General features: G+C 40.2%; 1 protein-coding gene across 19 annotated transcripts in view; it reads right to left on the bottom strand.

Moving 5' to 3' along the window:
• The window catches only part of dync1i1a (dynein cytoplasmic 1 intermediate chain 1a), a 60,807-nt gene that overhangs the window by 42,190 nt on the left and 3,511 nt on the right, over nt 1-15,106 (bottom strand). For 10 of the 19 annotated variants that reach the window (XM_013265354.3, XM_013265348.3, XM_013265344.3 and 7 more), the window contains 4 exons: nt 14,789-14,876; nt 12,802-12,843; nt 10,422-10,481; nt 10,055-10,167 (listed from right to left, as the gene is read on the bottom strand). In XM_013265354.3, coding sequence (XP_013120808.1) covers nt 10,055-10,167; nt 10,422-10,481; nt 12,802-12,843; nt 14,789-14,876 — 303 coding nt within the window. Of the gene's footprint in view, nt 1-10,054; nt 10,168-10,421; nt 10,482-12,801; nt 12,844-13,621; nt 13,628-14,788; nt 14,877-15,106 lie in introns of all 19 variants that reach the window. The other 9 variants (XM_013265355.3, XM_013265352.3, XM_013265353.3 and 6 more) reach the window with 3 other exon arrangements.

Genomic DNA, 15,106 nt, shown 5'->3' with positions numbered 1-15,106 from the left:
ACCCAAGTCTACATCGTATGAACACATGCATGCCCACACATAATCCGCTTTCATTAATGCAGCCCATACAGGCCTTTTGGAGGTCTGTGGCTAACTTCGCTGTGTGCTGTGGGCTGGTAGCTTCTCCCTCCATCTCTTTCTCTCTCTCCCTCCCTGTCCCACTCGCCCTCCCCCATTCTTTCTAGCAATGCCACCCAAGTCTGGCCGCGACCCAGACCCACATCTTTAAAATGAGCCATCATGCCACGCCATGCCATGCTCTGAGCCCCACCGCAAGGCTCTGATTAAAACCCATGACTTCAAACTTTCCAAACTGTCAAAAACCCAGTCAAGGAGAGCGAGACCAACAGAAAGAAAACGTCTTACATAAAAATAAAAATAAAAATTGCTGCTGTGGCATCGACTTGCTTTTCGACGCGTCATCTGAGCTGGTATTTGTGTCACTCAGAGAAAGTGCTGTCTGCATCTGTGTTTTTGCGTGTGTGTGGCTCTGATGTTACAAACACACACATATAAAGTAGTGTTTGATTTGATATAATGATGGAGGAAAAAAAAAAAAAACATGGGATAACCATTTTCTTAGTAGCTCACTAAAGATTGACTCCCTTCTGCTAAAAAGACAAAAGTTTTCACTACACCTCAGCAACGCGGTCACATAAGCAAACTTGATTTGTAGCAAAGACCACAACGTCACGCAGTCTAATGTGAAATAGCTCGTTAATTTAGCAACACATATCCTACACATATTTGTGATTAATTATTAATCATTCAGTATCATTTGATACCCATTTCTTTAAAAAAAAAAAAGGGGGGGGGGGCTGTCACATTTGGTTGGTGAGACTGATGGAGCAGAAGTCTATGTGCCAAGAGTGCTCCCTGCTGGAGAAACACAGAATTGCACGACAAACGGCAGCCAAACAAAAGCAGCAGGGGTTATGAATTTCACTTCAATCAGCTGTCAAGCTGTATGGTCTGAAATAATTAAAAGGGCTCAATCAGTCGCACCTACGGCAGAAATGGATTTTAAAGCTTGCTGAATTTCAACCACAATAATCTGAGGAACAATTTTAAAGAGACCTAAAGCTTTGACCTAAAGTATAAAGCAGTCAAAAGGCTCAGACTTGCAACAGAAAGTGTTGACAAAAAATTCTTTCTAAACAATTACTGAAAGCAGCTTTCTGGAAGATAGCTGCGGCAGTGAACTGCTACTCTATCAAATGAAAACCTCTAAGAGAGGACCACCCAAGCAAATGTTAAAGACCCACTTTTGTTTTACATGTGTATATAAAAAAAAAAGAAAACCTCAAGAAGAGGAGGGAGGGTAGGGCGTGCATGTCAAAAAGTCATGTTCAACACAATGCAGATGAAGGCCAAAAAAAAAAAAAGTTGAAAAGAGAAAAAGGGGAAACGTGAAACTAAACATTCCTACTCATCTCGAGCACTCATCAGATGGCAGATATTATTTTGGATGATGGCCATTTTACCTAAGAGAGGGAGAAAGCCGGAGGGAGGGAGATGAAGAAGGGATTCATGTACCTTATTATACGGTGGTCATAGGGGAAAATTGCAATCATCTGTGACTCACTTGGAATACCTTACACACACACCGAAAGACATTATTTTCCTCTAATATCAAGAGTTTTTCCTCAGTTTTGACTGCCACGACCATTTTGACAGAAACCGCCGGGGACCCCGCATCAATTTTGCGAGTGAAACAGGAGTGAAGGCTGTGCCCTTTGGAGGGCGATGACGATGAAAGCCAAACTCAGACTTGTTTTATAAAGACAGAAAGTGAGAAGCGTTGGGCGATTAAGTGTGTCTGCAGGGAAAACACTGGGAGAGATCATAATAGCATAACCCCGATCTGATCTTCTGTGTGTGTGTCTGTGTGAGACACACTTGGTTTAAACAGCATCACGAGAAACTGCTACCTGAAGGCAGTCACTCTTTTAAAAGTCCAGAAGTCAACAATCGCAAAAAGGCACGTCTTCGATGTACTTTCTAGCAAAACTAATTCAAAGTACATTTGGTCCTCCGGGTGCGCTCGCTGTGGTTGATCGCTACACAAATTTTGCCTTTACAAAAAACACACACACCCTCTGCTCTGTTCAGCCTGTTGTAGCCGCCTGGCTGGAACAACAATGTATGAGACAAATACTTCCATATGTGGCTGGGTACACACACATTCATATGCACATACATACAGAAAACACACGAGTGCCTAGCCATGCAAAATACACACTCGTGCAATCACATTCCTCTCTCCAGGACCTTGAAGACGGCCCACAAACCCATCAGTCATGTCAGTTTCATATAGACTGGGAGTGTGTTATATTCTCTGTTTTTATTTGAATCACTGGACTGTATGAAATCCTAATGAAGGACGCAGGATAGATTGGCAGAGGAAACTTCAACTACGTGAATTGTGAGTATCTGGTGTGAGCCTCTGGCTAATGCAGCAATACTTTCCCTGCTAACGATCGGTAGTAGAAACAGGACAAAGCAAAAGCACTATTATTTAAAATGTGCCAATAAGAAAATAATGCTGTTAATTTTATGACATAAACTTAGACTTTACAAGCAGTGAAACTGTTGATTTTAACATCCTGGATAAAACCATCATCCATTACACTCTCAAAACTCCAACATGCTTCATTTTCTCCCACAGCTTACATACGCACTGATGAACCAAAACTTTACATCCACCTTTGATTGGCATGTCAACCGTGTAGTTACCGATATTTAAAAATAAAATATCAACAATAACGCGTCAATAATGCACATGATTATTTTGTAAATAACTGTGTTATTGTACAATTCTTTTTGTAGACTGTTAATATTTTAACTTTACCTTCATTTTTTTTTGTTTACAGAAAAAGTTGCACCTTTTATTTTTTCTTCAAATTATCTACAGATATCACCGTAATGGCCACATCCGTGTCCACACATACATGCTAACATGCTGGGGTGTACCTGGCAATATAAGATTTTAGCAGCAGACCATTTCGTTCTTTTAAGTTGGCAGTTGGAGTGCAGAGGGACAGACTGCATATGCTGCAGCAAATGCCCAATGATCCTCCTTCAGTCACAGCAGTCAGACGGTCACTACGGAAGCTCCCTTACACATAAATTGGATTTTCTAAAGGCATAAAGTGCAGTAGGAAAGTGTGTACCTCACAGATACTTGTGTGGAGTTTTTTTTTTTGTTTTTTTTTTAGAGCCAATCAGGCTTAAAGTAGAGAAGTGGGGATGAAATATAAGGCAGGGGAAGAATTTATCATCATAAAAAGGCAGTTTCACAGAGCTTGCATTTCTTAACATTATAATTTTCTTTTTCTGTTCACACACACACACACACACACACACACACACACACACATAAATCAACGTGTGTTACGTTTTATGAGGCTTCTTAAACTGATTTATGAGATATGTACAGTGCCTATGGATAGCTGCTCTGGCATGCTGGAGACTAATGCCAGTGCCAACAACAGAGTTTATTACCTTTTTCATTCAGTTCAGTTCATCCAGTTTTTGATCGAGTCGTGCTTCCAGGACCACGTGATACGAAGAGCATTTGTGTATGCAGATGAATATTTAATGGTGTATCTACAGCCATTCATGGCAAAATACAGGACAGGACATAAGGATTCGTCACGTGCATGCAACTTCACTATGACTGAAATTTATAAAAGAGGAGCCGTCTGCTTTAAAAATCTGCTAAAAAGAATGCAGATCCACATTTCTTCACTTGTATTTATGCACAGTTTAAGGCATCTGGCTGTAATTTCCTGGTAATATCAACTTAAACCTGTTTTACTTTTGTCTTCACACCTGCCTGTTTTCCTTTCGTCGAACATGCTGAATGTAACAGCTAGCTTATCTTAACTTTTGCAAAATAATGCATGTTATTTATGTCACCGGTGAGCAATCGTAACACTGTGACCAGCAACATACATGTTCTCCAGTCTGTGTATTATTTAAGTAAACATTTTTTTTAAAGAAATAAAAGAAATAGAAGAAAATACTCCACACAGAGCATATGGCTGGGTATTCTTTGGACCTTTTTTTTAGTAAAAACTTTCTTCAATACCATTTCTTCTTCTCTAATGTGAATTATGGCTTTAATAAAAGGGCCTGGATTTTGCCTGATCAAAAAAAAAAAAAGGAAAAACAATATTTAATCAGTAAATATCTGATTAAAGAAAAAATAAATATGACTAGAAAAGAAATCTCATGTTTCTGATGTGGTTTAACTTGTAGGCACACACTTGGTAACAAAGAAAGTATTAAGGTATTATTCTCAGTCCTACTATTACTATTATCAAAGTTCAGCAGTAACACATACCAACTCTGGCCCCACACTGAATAAATACATAAATAAATAAAACCAGTCCCATACTAGTGTGCCTCTGTCATGTGTGTAATGCAAGAACTAGCGCAATAAACTTTTCAACTCTTATAGTAATGAGTGTCAGACATGGATTCCAGTAATTCGGCCGATTTCAAATCCAGGATTGGACTGGATAAAATCCCAAAAGACATCTGTTGTAAAACTGTTGATAAATATCTAAAGTTCAGGACCTGTTGAACCATATTTAATACATTTAGGAGTTTGTGGAAAAAAACACACCAAAGTAAACACTCTAATTGGACCAGTGTGCTGCCAGTGGTCAGGATCATTTAATAAATTTGGAGTTTGGTTTCTTAACTGCTCTATTATGGGATTACGTGGAGCTCCAGTGACATGTGTGCATGCGTGGCGTTCGTATGTGTGCATTTTGTGGCTGTCTGTTTTTTGTTTGTTTCCAGTGTATGCTGTGTTTACATTTATGAGTCTGAATGCCTGTGTGGAAAAAACAAAAAAAACACAAAACAGTACACACACGCACACACACTCAGTATTTTCAGATTAGTGTCTGGACTTGAGGTTTCTCTTGCAATTAAAAGCCATTACCGGCCCACCAAATGGACCTGAGGAGTGAATTTCTGACCAGTTATACACTCAAGCTGTACAGAGCCTGAGAGCTAATGGGCCAGAAAATATTACAGAGGCGGGAGAGAGAGAGATTTGTGTACCCATAGTTTTTTTTTTTCATACGGGCGTGTAAACATTAAGATGATGTACACTCTTGACCCCATGAACTTGTAACCCTGAGAAGGGGGTTTTCCAAAGTTGCAATATCAAATTATACACAAATACTCAAAGAGTTGTATTTCTGATGGGCTGCTTCTGGTTCACTGCAAACAATTACTGCTTTAATGTCAGAACTGCTTCATCATCCCTCGACGGCCCCTACCGCCGCTTCACCTCCATTTCTGTCTCTCTTCTATTCCTGCTTATTTGCTAGTGGCCACGAATTTCTCTTCACCTTTTTTCACTCTCTCGCTCTCTTTCACTCTGCTTTTCCACTGCGACCTATTATGGGTCTTTTAAGGCTCCACTGAGCAAAGCCAATTTACTACAAACTGGGTGTAAGGCTCACACTACTCTCATGCAAACCTGCGCGCTTGTATACGTGCACATCCGCATGCGCAAAATGCCTTCAATCGCTTTGACCTTTCCTTATCTTGCCAAGATCTCAAGTAAGCACATACACGTAGTGATAGCTATCCCCAGACTGGGTTCAGCGGACTTAAGTGTGGCTGTCAAAGTACTGGCATTTGCTTCGTTCATTACAGAGCGGTGCTGGCTGGTCCAGAGAGGGGATGAAGGGGAAAGGCAAAAGAGGGAGAAAGAAAGGGTGTCCAGAGTTTACTACACCTACATGAAATCTCACCTTTTCGCTTCTCTTTCTTTTTTTTGTTAGACTTGAGGAGACTGGAAGTGCTGTATCTCAAAGAAGGTGAAGAATGATGGGTATTTTTTCTTAATTTACAGTTAATGTCTTACTTTAGGCCTTGCACCCATTAACATCCTCTCTAAGCTTATATATTAGAATCTGTGCTGCAGCCACTTCACAAACTCTTTTAACTTGCCCACAAACTTACACAATCAAGAACAACCAAACTTGGCACACAGGTACATCTGAAGCGTCCACAATGGAAGAATGTGGAGACTAGAAACCAGAGAAAGTGAATGACATTTGAAAACTGCAAGCGACTACAGGTGAGTGGGCTTTTCTCAATTTCCAACCAAGCAATTAAAAGGGACATGAATAGGTAAACACATGCATGTAAATTTGTAACATGATGAAAGGTAAATTCAAAAATCTTCTGCAGCTGAAGTGGTTCATTAATCATACAAAGATGGAAATACATTTTGCTGCATGAGAACATACAATCACAACCACATTTGTCTCTTTATTTATGTAAGCAACATCAATATTTTTCATTCACTCCAATTTCTTTTAATCAATGTAATTAAATATATCAGTTTTCCAACAGCACAAACAGACCGGACAATACTGTAACATGGGCATGTACTAGTAATAAAAAAAATACAATCGATAATAAACCTGAGTTTGGGGGAAAAACTCATGGACCAAATGTTGTATAACTTTCCACTAGAAAGAATTATATGTGCAGTTAAGGAGAAAGGAAAAAACGTGAAAAGGTCGGAGACCAATTTGGAATTTTTGGTCTAAAAGATTTTGTAAACTGTGCAGTGTTTGGTTTGTTATATCGTTTGAATTTATAAATACAAAATGTATCTGACTTTGAAGATTTGGTTTGCCATGCTTGTCCCTTATCTAAAAAAATGACGTTTTTTATTTATACATGGATATGTGATGCATGTGTAAATAAGAACAGCAGTTTAGTGTTCATTTTCTTTTGCTGCAGTTCTTTTCTTTTGCTTTGTTTTACAGTTCATGTTAAATATATAAAAAAGTATTGGTCTTACAACACAGACATAACTGAACCGAGTACTTTGTTTGACCTTAGTAGGTCAGTCTACTATCACACACACCACAGTAGACCTTGGTTTATTTCTCAGCTATGACCTTAAACAAAGCATCTATCCGTCACAACAACCGTGTCCATTCATACGCATTAGAAAAGCAGCAAATAGCTGGAACCAATCGTGACTGGGGCTAATCCGATTGCCTGGCACAATGGGCACTCGGTACAGACCAGATCAGTGAGCAGCCAATGGGAAAATAACATTCACAGGGAGCGACGCATTACAATTATGTAGACGCAAATTGGTCTCGGAAATGAAAAGCTTTAAAATTAACTGGTTTAAATGAGAGTCACACACACAAACTACATGGGCACTTTAACACAAACTCCTGTGTACAAGCTGCATGCAACGTCAGATCAAATCCAATTTCATGAAACTGCACTCGGGCTTCAACACATGCTCACGTCACACCCACACAAAAGCGCATAGCCAGCCACTCTGGGCATAAGGACAGATAAGAGAGCACGAGGGGTCAGGAGTTCAAGGAAAAGACGCCGTGAGAAACTTCCTGACTCATCTGTCAATTATTTAAATCAATTACAATAACGCACTTGGGCAAAAAACATAAAAACAAAAAAGATCAGTGTTATAATTTTAATGTGAAGCCACCTCTTGCTTTTATGAATCAAATAGTAAATTTACAAAAAAAAAGGAATTATTAAATTAATAAGTTTAATACTAATCCTCACACTGATTCAATCAGATGGTTCTGACAAGACTCAGGATCTATGGGGATCCCACCATAGTCACATCAGACTTCAAGAACAGAGAAGAAACGATTTAATTTCAGAAGAACTTAAGACTAAGAATGTAAGTAACTCAAAGATTACTAAGGAACTATGAATACCGTGAGCAGCCTGTTACCACAGGAAGACCCAAGCAATATCAATCCTGATCCACTCAATAAAAACAGGCCTTTGGACAGTAGAAATAATGAATATTTGCTAGTGCAGCTGCACGAGAACACCAGGGGCTACAAGCTGAGGTCATAGCTCTAATTCCTCGAAGCAGATTTACACAAACACACATTTCTATGTACTGGAAACACGACTTCTTTGAGGATCAATGATGCCTTTTTTATATTTACTTCTTGAGGGTGCAAGAAGTCCTAAATTTCACACTTTTAGGTTCAACAGCCTTTTATTGAAAATAAACCATGTAACATTTTTACTGAAATTTGAAATCGTAGCTTAACTACCCGTAGATGCGACCTAAAATGAAACGTATGCCGCAAGCTGGGTTAGGTAATCAACAGAAAGGAACAAGCCTGAATAAACACACAGGCAGAAATGCAGGCAGGTGTTACCATCTACCCTCTTTCCCCCTTTTCTATAGACACACAAGCTTTGTGGCAGTCTGCAAAGGAAGGGTCTCCTGAGGCCAAGGTCACCTCCCCGCAGACCAACACAGCTCTGCTCTGGTTCCCAGATGTTCATATGCGTGCACACACAAACACACAAAGAGACCTCCTGAGCATGCTCTTGGAAGCTGAAAACAAACAAACCTAAATGGACCGACATATAGCACTGCTGCGGGCACTAACCAGTCACACTGTGACTATTTGTTTATGTGTACACAGACTACTTGACCTGCATATAGGAACTGCTGCATGTTTATTTGTTTGCCTGCTTAATTGCCGAGTCCTTATCTCTTTAACTACCATATCTGTCTTGCACATTTTACAGCAGTTGCACGTTTGTTTGTCGAGACCTTGTATGTGCGAGCAAACATGACCAAGATAAATTCCATTAAGTATACTTGCAGGAACATGTGTATGTGTGTGTGTGTGTGTGTGTGTGTGTGTGTGTGTGTGTGTGTGTGTGTGTGTGTGTGTGAGTAGATGTCTCCCAGCACACATATGTGTGCACTTGTTGAATAAATGATCTATTCCTGGGTCTGTCAAGGAAATGGGGGTGGGTGGAGTAGGGGTGGGGGGGTTGAAGCAGGCCATTTGGATGCTGATCGGTACAGACGTGTGTATGTGCATGGTTGTTGCTGATGGAGGGTGGGGGCAGTGGAATCCACACCAGACCATCTATTATAATGACAGGAAGCAGGAAGTACAACCCCTTCACAGTCACATGGCTGCCAGCTGTCTTGGCAACAAGAAGAAGGAAGATAGAGAAGATGATAGGGATTGTGTGCATGTGTGCCAGGCTGTCTGTGTGTGTGTGTGTGTGTGTGTGTGTGTGTGTGTGTGTGTGTGTGTACCAGGTATTACTCACAATGTGGGGGAATTAAATCTGTTTTCCTTATGAGAAAGCAAGTCCTCATATAAATCCCTACATTTTAAGATGACGACATGTAGTGGTTAACCTTATCTCCAGGATATTATAGTAAGACGCTGTACTATCCTCTAAAGTTGTGGCTACACAAGTATTTGTGTGCATTTGTAATGTCCTAATGGAAAATCTTCATTTTTCAAACACAAAACCTAAGTGAAATTATGCAAAAACTCAAAGTGTCCTCAACCCTAATCTCAATTCAATTCCTTCTCCATTAGAATGAACTCAAATCTATAAGCCGTTCGCTTGCACCCATCGATGTTCCACAAAATCCACTGCACTAATAAAGCTAAATTTTAACCACATGGATCTGTTTAGTAGCTGCAACTCAGCACGTCAGCTCCCACTTACATGTATACATTTTCACAGGTATCCACACATACCTTCACGTTCTTCACATGTAGAACTCACACCCATTAAAACACAGATGCACAAAAACACACTTTTTCACCAATTTCCTCCACGCTAAAGCACGCTGGACTTACAGCTTTCCTGATCAGGAATATTAAACTTTAATGAATATATCTAAGAAGCACGTATTATTTAAACTGTATCATGCTTTCACAGATATGCATTTTTATGCCATATAATATACACACTGCAATTGCCCCTCATCTATCAAGTAATCTTGGGTGAATTACATCAGCCTGTTTCTACGTATAACCAGAAGTCCAAAGCACGATCTGTCTTCTCCCTTTGTAAGATCTATAAGCGCCATGCTTTGCAGGCTTAGACCTGGGTAACTAAATCATTGTCACATTCAAACATAAAAACAGCAGTCACTGTATTTCTTCTTTAGCATCCAAAAAGGCTCTAAAAATGCTCACTCGTGCACACGCACACATACAAACACATAAATATTCACCTTCAGACAGGGTGCAGGTTGGTGTCTGAGTCTCCTTGCTGTAAGAGACGACCTCTTTGGGTAGGAAGTCTACTTGTGTGATCTTAGAGGCCCCCAGTCTTTGCATCCTGCGCCTGGATGGCAGAGAAGACGTTCTCATTAGCTCCTGACCTACTGTGAATAAATCCAAGCTGTCGATCAAACAGGGCATCATTTTTCATTTCAAACGCCAAAGTTTCAAGTAACAAATGACATTAAACCATTAAATATTTTATTACTTAAAGTCGAGAGGTTTTTCAGTATGACATGCGGTGCCAAATAGGATGTTTTGCAGGTGATTTTTATAAAATGTTTTAATAGTGAACAAGAGGAGAGGAGAAAGCTGTACCCGAGCTCAGAATCAGCCTGCAGCTGCAGCACAGAGGGGTCTGTGTCCCACTGCAGTGTCCTGATGTCACCAACAGGGGGAGGGGGAGGGCAAGAGAGGACATGCATGTTTACAAACAAACACCTTATAACAAATACAAAAACACTAAAACACACGTGTCGTGCACAAACAGACATTAGCACATGAATGTGCGCACACTCTTATGCACTGACACCACTTATTTATAATAGCCTAACACAGGAACTCCCATTGATTTTCATGCAAAAATGGCACTGGAAAAAGTTAAACAGATAAAGGAGGTGAGGCAGATATATTATATTTCATTAAACATCAATGTGCTCTGTTATTTTAAAGATCTCTGCTTACAAGTTGTTGTGGCAGAAAAAGATGGAAAAGGAAAAGCTATTTGATGTCCTAGTGACTGCAGAAATATTTCTATGTATACTACATCCAGCTAAAACAACATCTATGACCCATGACACTAATCCAGTGTCCAGTGACATATACAACTGTAGCATGACTGACTAGAAGCCAGACCACATCCTACAAAGCAGGATGTGGTCTCATCCAGGTAACTTCAGGTTTAATTCTGGGTGTTCAGTACTGCAAACATGGTTAACTTCTTCCTGGGGTAAATCGCTGCTGCAAATCTAACCTGCTCCAGAGTTGGTTATGGTCTAAATGAGAGATCAACAGCTATGAAATCACCGCCCACTGACCAATCAGCTCTCAAGGAAACATCTGAAGTCATCAGAGATCAACAGAGATTCTTAGACACAATTTTATTCCTTTATTTTTTTTTTCATGTTGGCTGCAAACAATTTTAACAATGTTATTGTTCTGTAAGCATTATGATCCTAAATCAGGGAATCTATTTTTACTTACTGACCTATCAAATTTACAGGTAGCCTATGTTTGAATTCTGTTTTTAGATTTATTCTTTACTGTTAAACATCACTGAGGTTACAGCTGAAAAAAACCTGTCTTTTAAACATTTAATGGAATATTTGATTGTAAAAAATAAATCCTTTCAAGTCTTAATTGTAGAGTCTGTATTTTTGATGGCTTTCTTTCCTGGATTCAAAAAGGCTAAACTTTATTAATAAACTTTATTAATAAACTTTATTAATAAAGCAGCTCTCCTCCAGGCTTATTGAGCACTTAAAGTACCCACACATTCAGACAGTCCTTTTAATACTAAACTGCAGTACAGTGCATTTCCAAACAGACTCCCCCACAATGTTTCTTTATCTGTAGCAGCTGTGTTACTTTCAGTCTGCATTATGTGTTTAACATCGTCATACTGTTCTAATTGTGCAGTTTTTTTAAAATAAAATCCATGCCAGTACACTTATGCATGTTTGTGATTGGTCAGATGCAGTCACTCCTTTCATGTAAGCGTAGCAAGCATAGCAAGTTGATAACCAGCGGCATTTGACCCTTTATCCTGATCGACAATGTGACGATAAGTGAATCTAAGAAACAGAAAGGTATTCTGGGTATGTCGAAGTTCAGGCTCACAGGATGTTTTTATTTAAAACTAAAGAGCTGCTCTCCTGTTGTTTTTTCAGTACCTATCCTCGCCCACTGTGCAGTTATTCTAAACATATTTATGTAAAATTCAGTGTTTCACATTCAAATTAGTGCCAAACAATACATGGAAATCATGTAACATGCACACACACACACACACAGCACAAGGGTTTGAAAATTGCTGTGCTTCACATACATGATGACAGTGTACTTTCTATACATCATCAATATTGAATACATCCCTGAGCTCAATGCTGAGATTCATTTTGGGGATTTAAGAGTCAAAAAGTTGCTGCAGAAACCCGAGGAGTTCTGTGGCAGCTTGGTTGAGCTCTAGCAGCCATAAAAGGATAATGCTTCCAGCCTTCACTACACTTCTTGATGATACCTTCAGGGACAGCGAGCACACCCGTTAACATTCAGCTTGTGCTACAAAGCGCCAGGTGAGAGTGGCAAGGCATTTCTTTAGCCTGACAGGCCGGCTGTTTTACAGTAACGGGGATGACACTTTAAGCAGCACTGGCAATTCTCTGAAGACTGAAATGACTTCTGTGGTTCAGCTCATGAGAGCAGAAATCTTTCACCCCAGTATTAGAGGAGACAGGTAAGCTTCAGATGAGAGGACACCAGCAAAGAGTGGAGGAAAGCTGAACAGAGAAGAAAGGGCACTGCACTGTTTTGAGCCTATAAATAACGTTGAGGACACAAAAATAAGACAACTGACAACACTGTGGGTTTAATCTCCCATTGAGGGTAACCTCAGCCAAAGAGAGGTGAGAGGGTGTGGGGGTTGGGGTAGGGGGTAGGGGGTGAGGGGGATTCCTGTGTTTAACATGAAAATGCTTACCTTGAGGTCTGTGCTTGGGACTTGTTTTTAGAGAAACCTGACCTAAGAAGGGACACACATATACACAGCCACAAATGGAGAGCTCAAAATGGCATGCCATCATTCAGGGTGGATTTGGGGGTTAAAAAAAAAAAAAGAAATCATTCCAGGAATTAACACTAACTCACCAATTTGTAAAATCCAATTTGTAAAAGCTAAAAAGAGATGAAAAATCCTACATAAGGCAATTTCTGTCTAATACAAACTTTTGCATGTTCTGTAGCCCCAATTCCACCCCTGGCCGTACCAGAACATCACATCACTAATGACCCCTGAAGGCATCACTCGCACATCATCCTGTCGTTAAAAAGCAATGGAAAGCGCTTGATGACCACTCGTGTCTCAACAGCATTCACCAGAGCAGCCATGTGCAGAAGTCAGAGAGCTCCAGCACGTGTCTGGGTGAGTAATGAATGAGCAGGCGTAGAAGTAAATCCTGCAGTAGCCTGAGCATGTATGATGAACGAGCGCTGTGATTGCAGCCTACGGAAGGGGAAAAGCTTATATTTTGTCGCTTACGCTCAATTGAGCCACTTTGAGACAAACATATGGTTCATGTCCATTGCTTCATAGAAGAGCTAGTTTTATTGGCTCACTGTGGCTGCTTTCTAAAGGTTTTCCACTATGGTTCTTGCTTTCAACAGCTTATATCTGGATTTATTCTACAGGAAAGACATGAAAGGAAAAGCTGTATAGTGGTCATCAAAGCACTGGATGCCATGACAAATGAAAGACACCAAATTCAAAACCTAACCTCACCACTAGGAACATTCATCCTTACCTAAACCTGTTGTGCCATTCACAAGGAAAGAAAGAAAATATGTCATATGAACCATAAACACCCACAGCCAAAAGCCTTTTAAAATTATTATCCTTTTAAGATGTTTAGTCTTCAAGAAGCCCGGCATCGGTGAACAACTATAAAATTTGTTGTACGGTTCTCAAAGAGAACCAAACACGTCTGTCATGGTCTGTCATGGTTTTCAAGTGTCTCCCACGCAAATACACTGGTCGAAAAGAATTAAAGGAACACTTTTAAAGCACATCAGATCTCAGAGGGGGAAAAAAATCAAGCTGGATATTTATAATGATATGGACTGGGTAATGTTAGAAACCAAAAGATGCCATATCATTTGATGGAAATGAAAATGATAAACGCTCAAAACTCAAAGTGAAAAATGATGTGGCAGGCTAGTCCATCACTGGAGCAACTTAAAATGCTTCTCAGTTGTTTGTATAGCTCCAACATGCTTGCATGCATGGCTGACATTCACACCAGTGGCCTGCTGGCAGTCCTCATCCTATTCCAGTTTGCACAAAGGGGCAGATACTGGACCTGCTGATGGTTTAAGGACTTCATACGACACTGTGCAGTGCTCTAGAGTAACTGCCTGACTCCTGGAATCTCCTCCATGCTCTCAAGACTGTGTTGGGAGACACAGCAAACCTTCTGGCAGTGGGACGTATTGATGTGCCATTCTGGAGAAGTTGGACTACTTGTGCAACCTCCAGGTATCACCTCACCTGCCAGTAATGACACTGACCCTAGGCAAATGCAAAACTAGTGAAAAAACAAAAGATGAGGGGGGGGGGGGGGGGGGGACACACCTGTGGCCTCCACCTGTTTTGGGGATGTCTCATTGTTGCCCCTCTAGTGCACCTGTTGTTCATTTCATGAACACCAAAGCAACTGAAGCTGGTTAACACCCCCCTCCGCTACTTAACTGACACAATCAATATCCCACAAGTTTAACTGACTCTGATTAAAAAGAGTTCCTTTAATTTTTTTGAGCCGTGTACTTAAAATGTAATTTTTGTTTGATATGAGAAGGTGAAAAATGTTTGATAAATTTGTGTTCACCCTTAGAAGTGCACTGATTTGAACAAATGTGATGAACTAAGGCTTCTGGAATTACAGCTCGGTATACAGTGTTTGATTTTGGCCCACCTGCCTGCTGCTCCTCCATCGGCCGAGTCCTGGCTCCCCGTCTCACTGGGTGTGCTTACTGATTTGGAGGGGGACACAGGAGTCGGGACTGAAAATAATAAAAAATGTTACATTATAAGCTGCATGTCATTGACAAATTAAAAAAAAGATCTAAAACAAAAAGACTATCAGTTTTATACTCATTATTATCTATTTATGTTCAGCAGCTTTTGAAGACACGTTATAAATAACCTAAGCTTATAATAAGCACTGGAAGTGACCCAGTTTTGAGGTGTAGGGGGTGTTATTGCAATTTCAGACCACTAGAGAACAGTGATC

This window comes from Oreochromis niloticus, linkage group LG22 (assembly GCF_001858045.2).
Source record: "Oreochromis niloticus isolate F11D_XX linkage group LG22, O_niloticus_UMD_NMBU, whole genome shotgun sequence".
NCBI classification, from domain to species: domain Eukaryota; kingdom Metazoa; phylum Chordata; class Actinopteri; order Cichliformes; family Cichlidae; genus Oreochromis; species Oreochromis niloticus.
The sequence above is the reverse complement of the archived record's forward strand: the minus strand, read 5'-3'. Positions and strand labels throughout refer to the sequence as shown.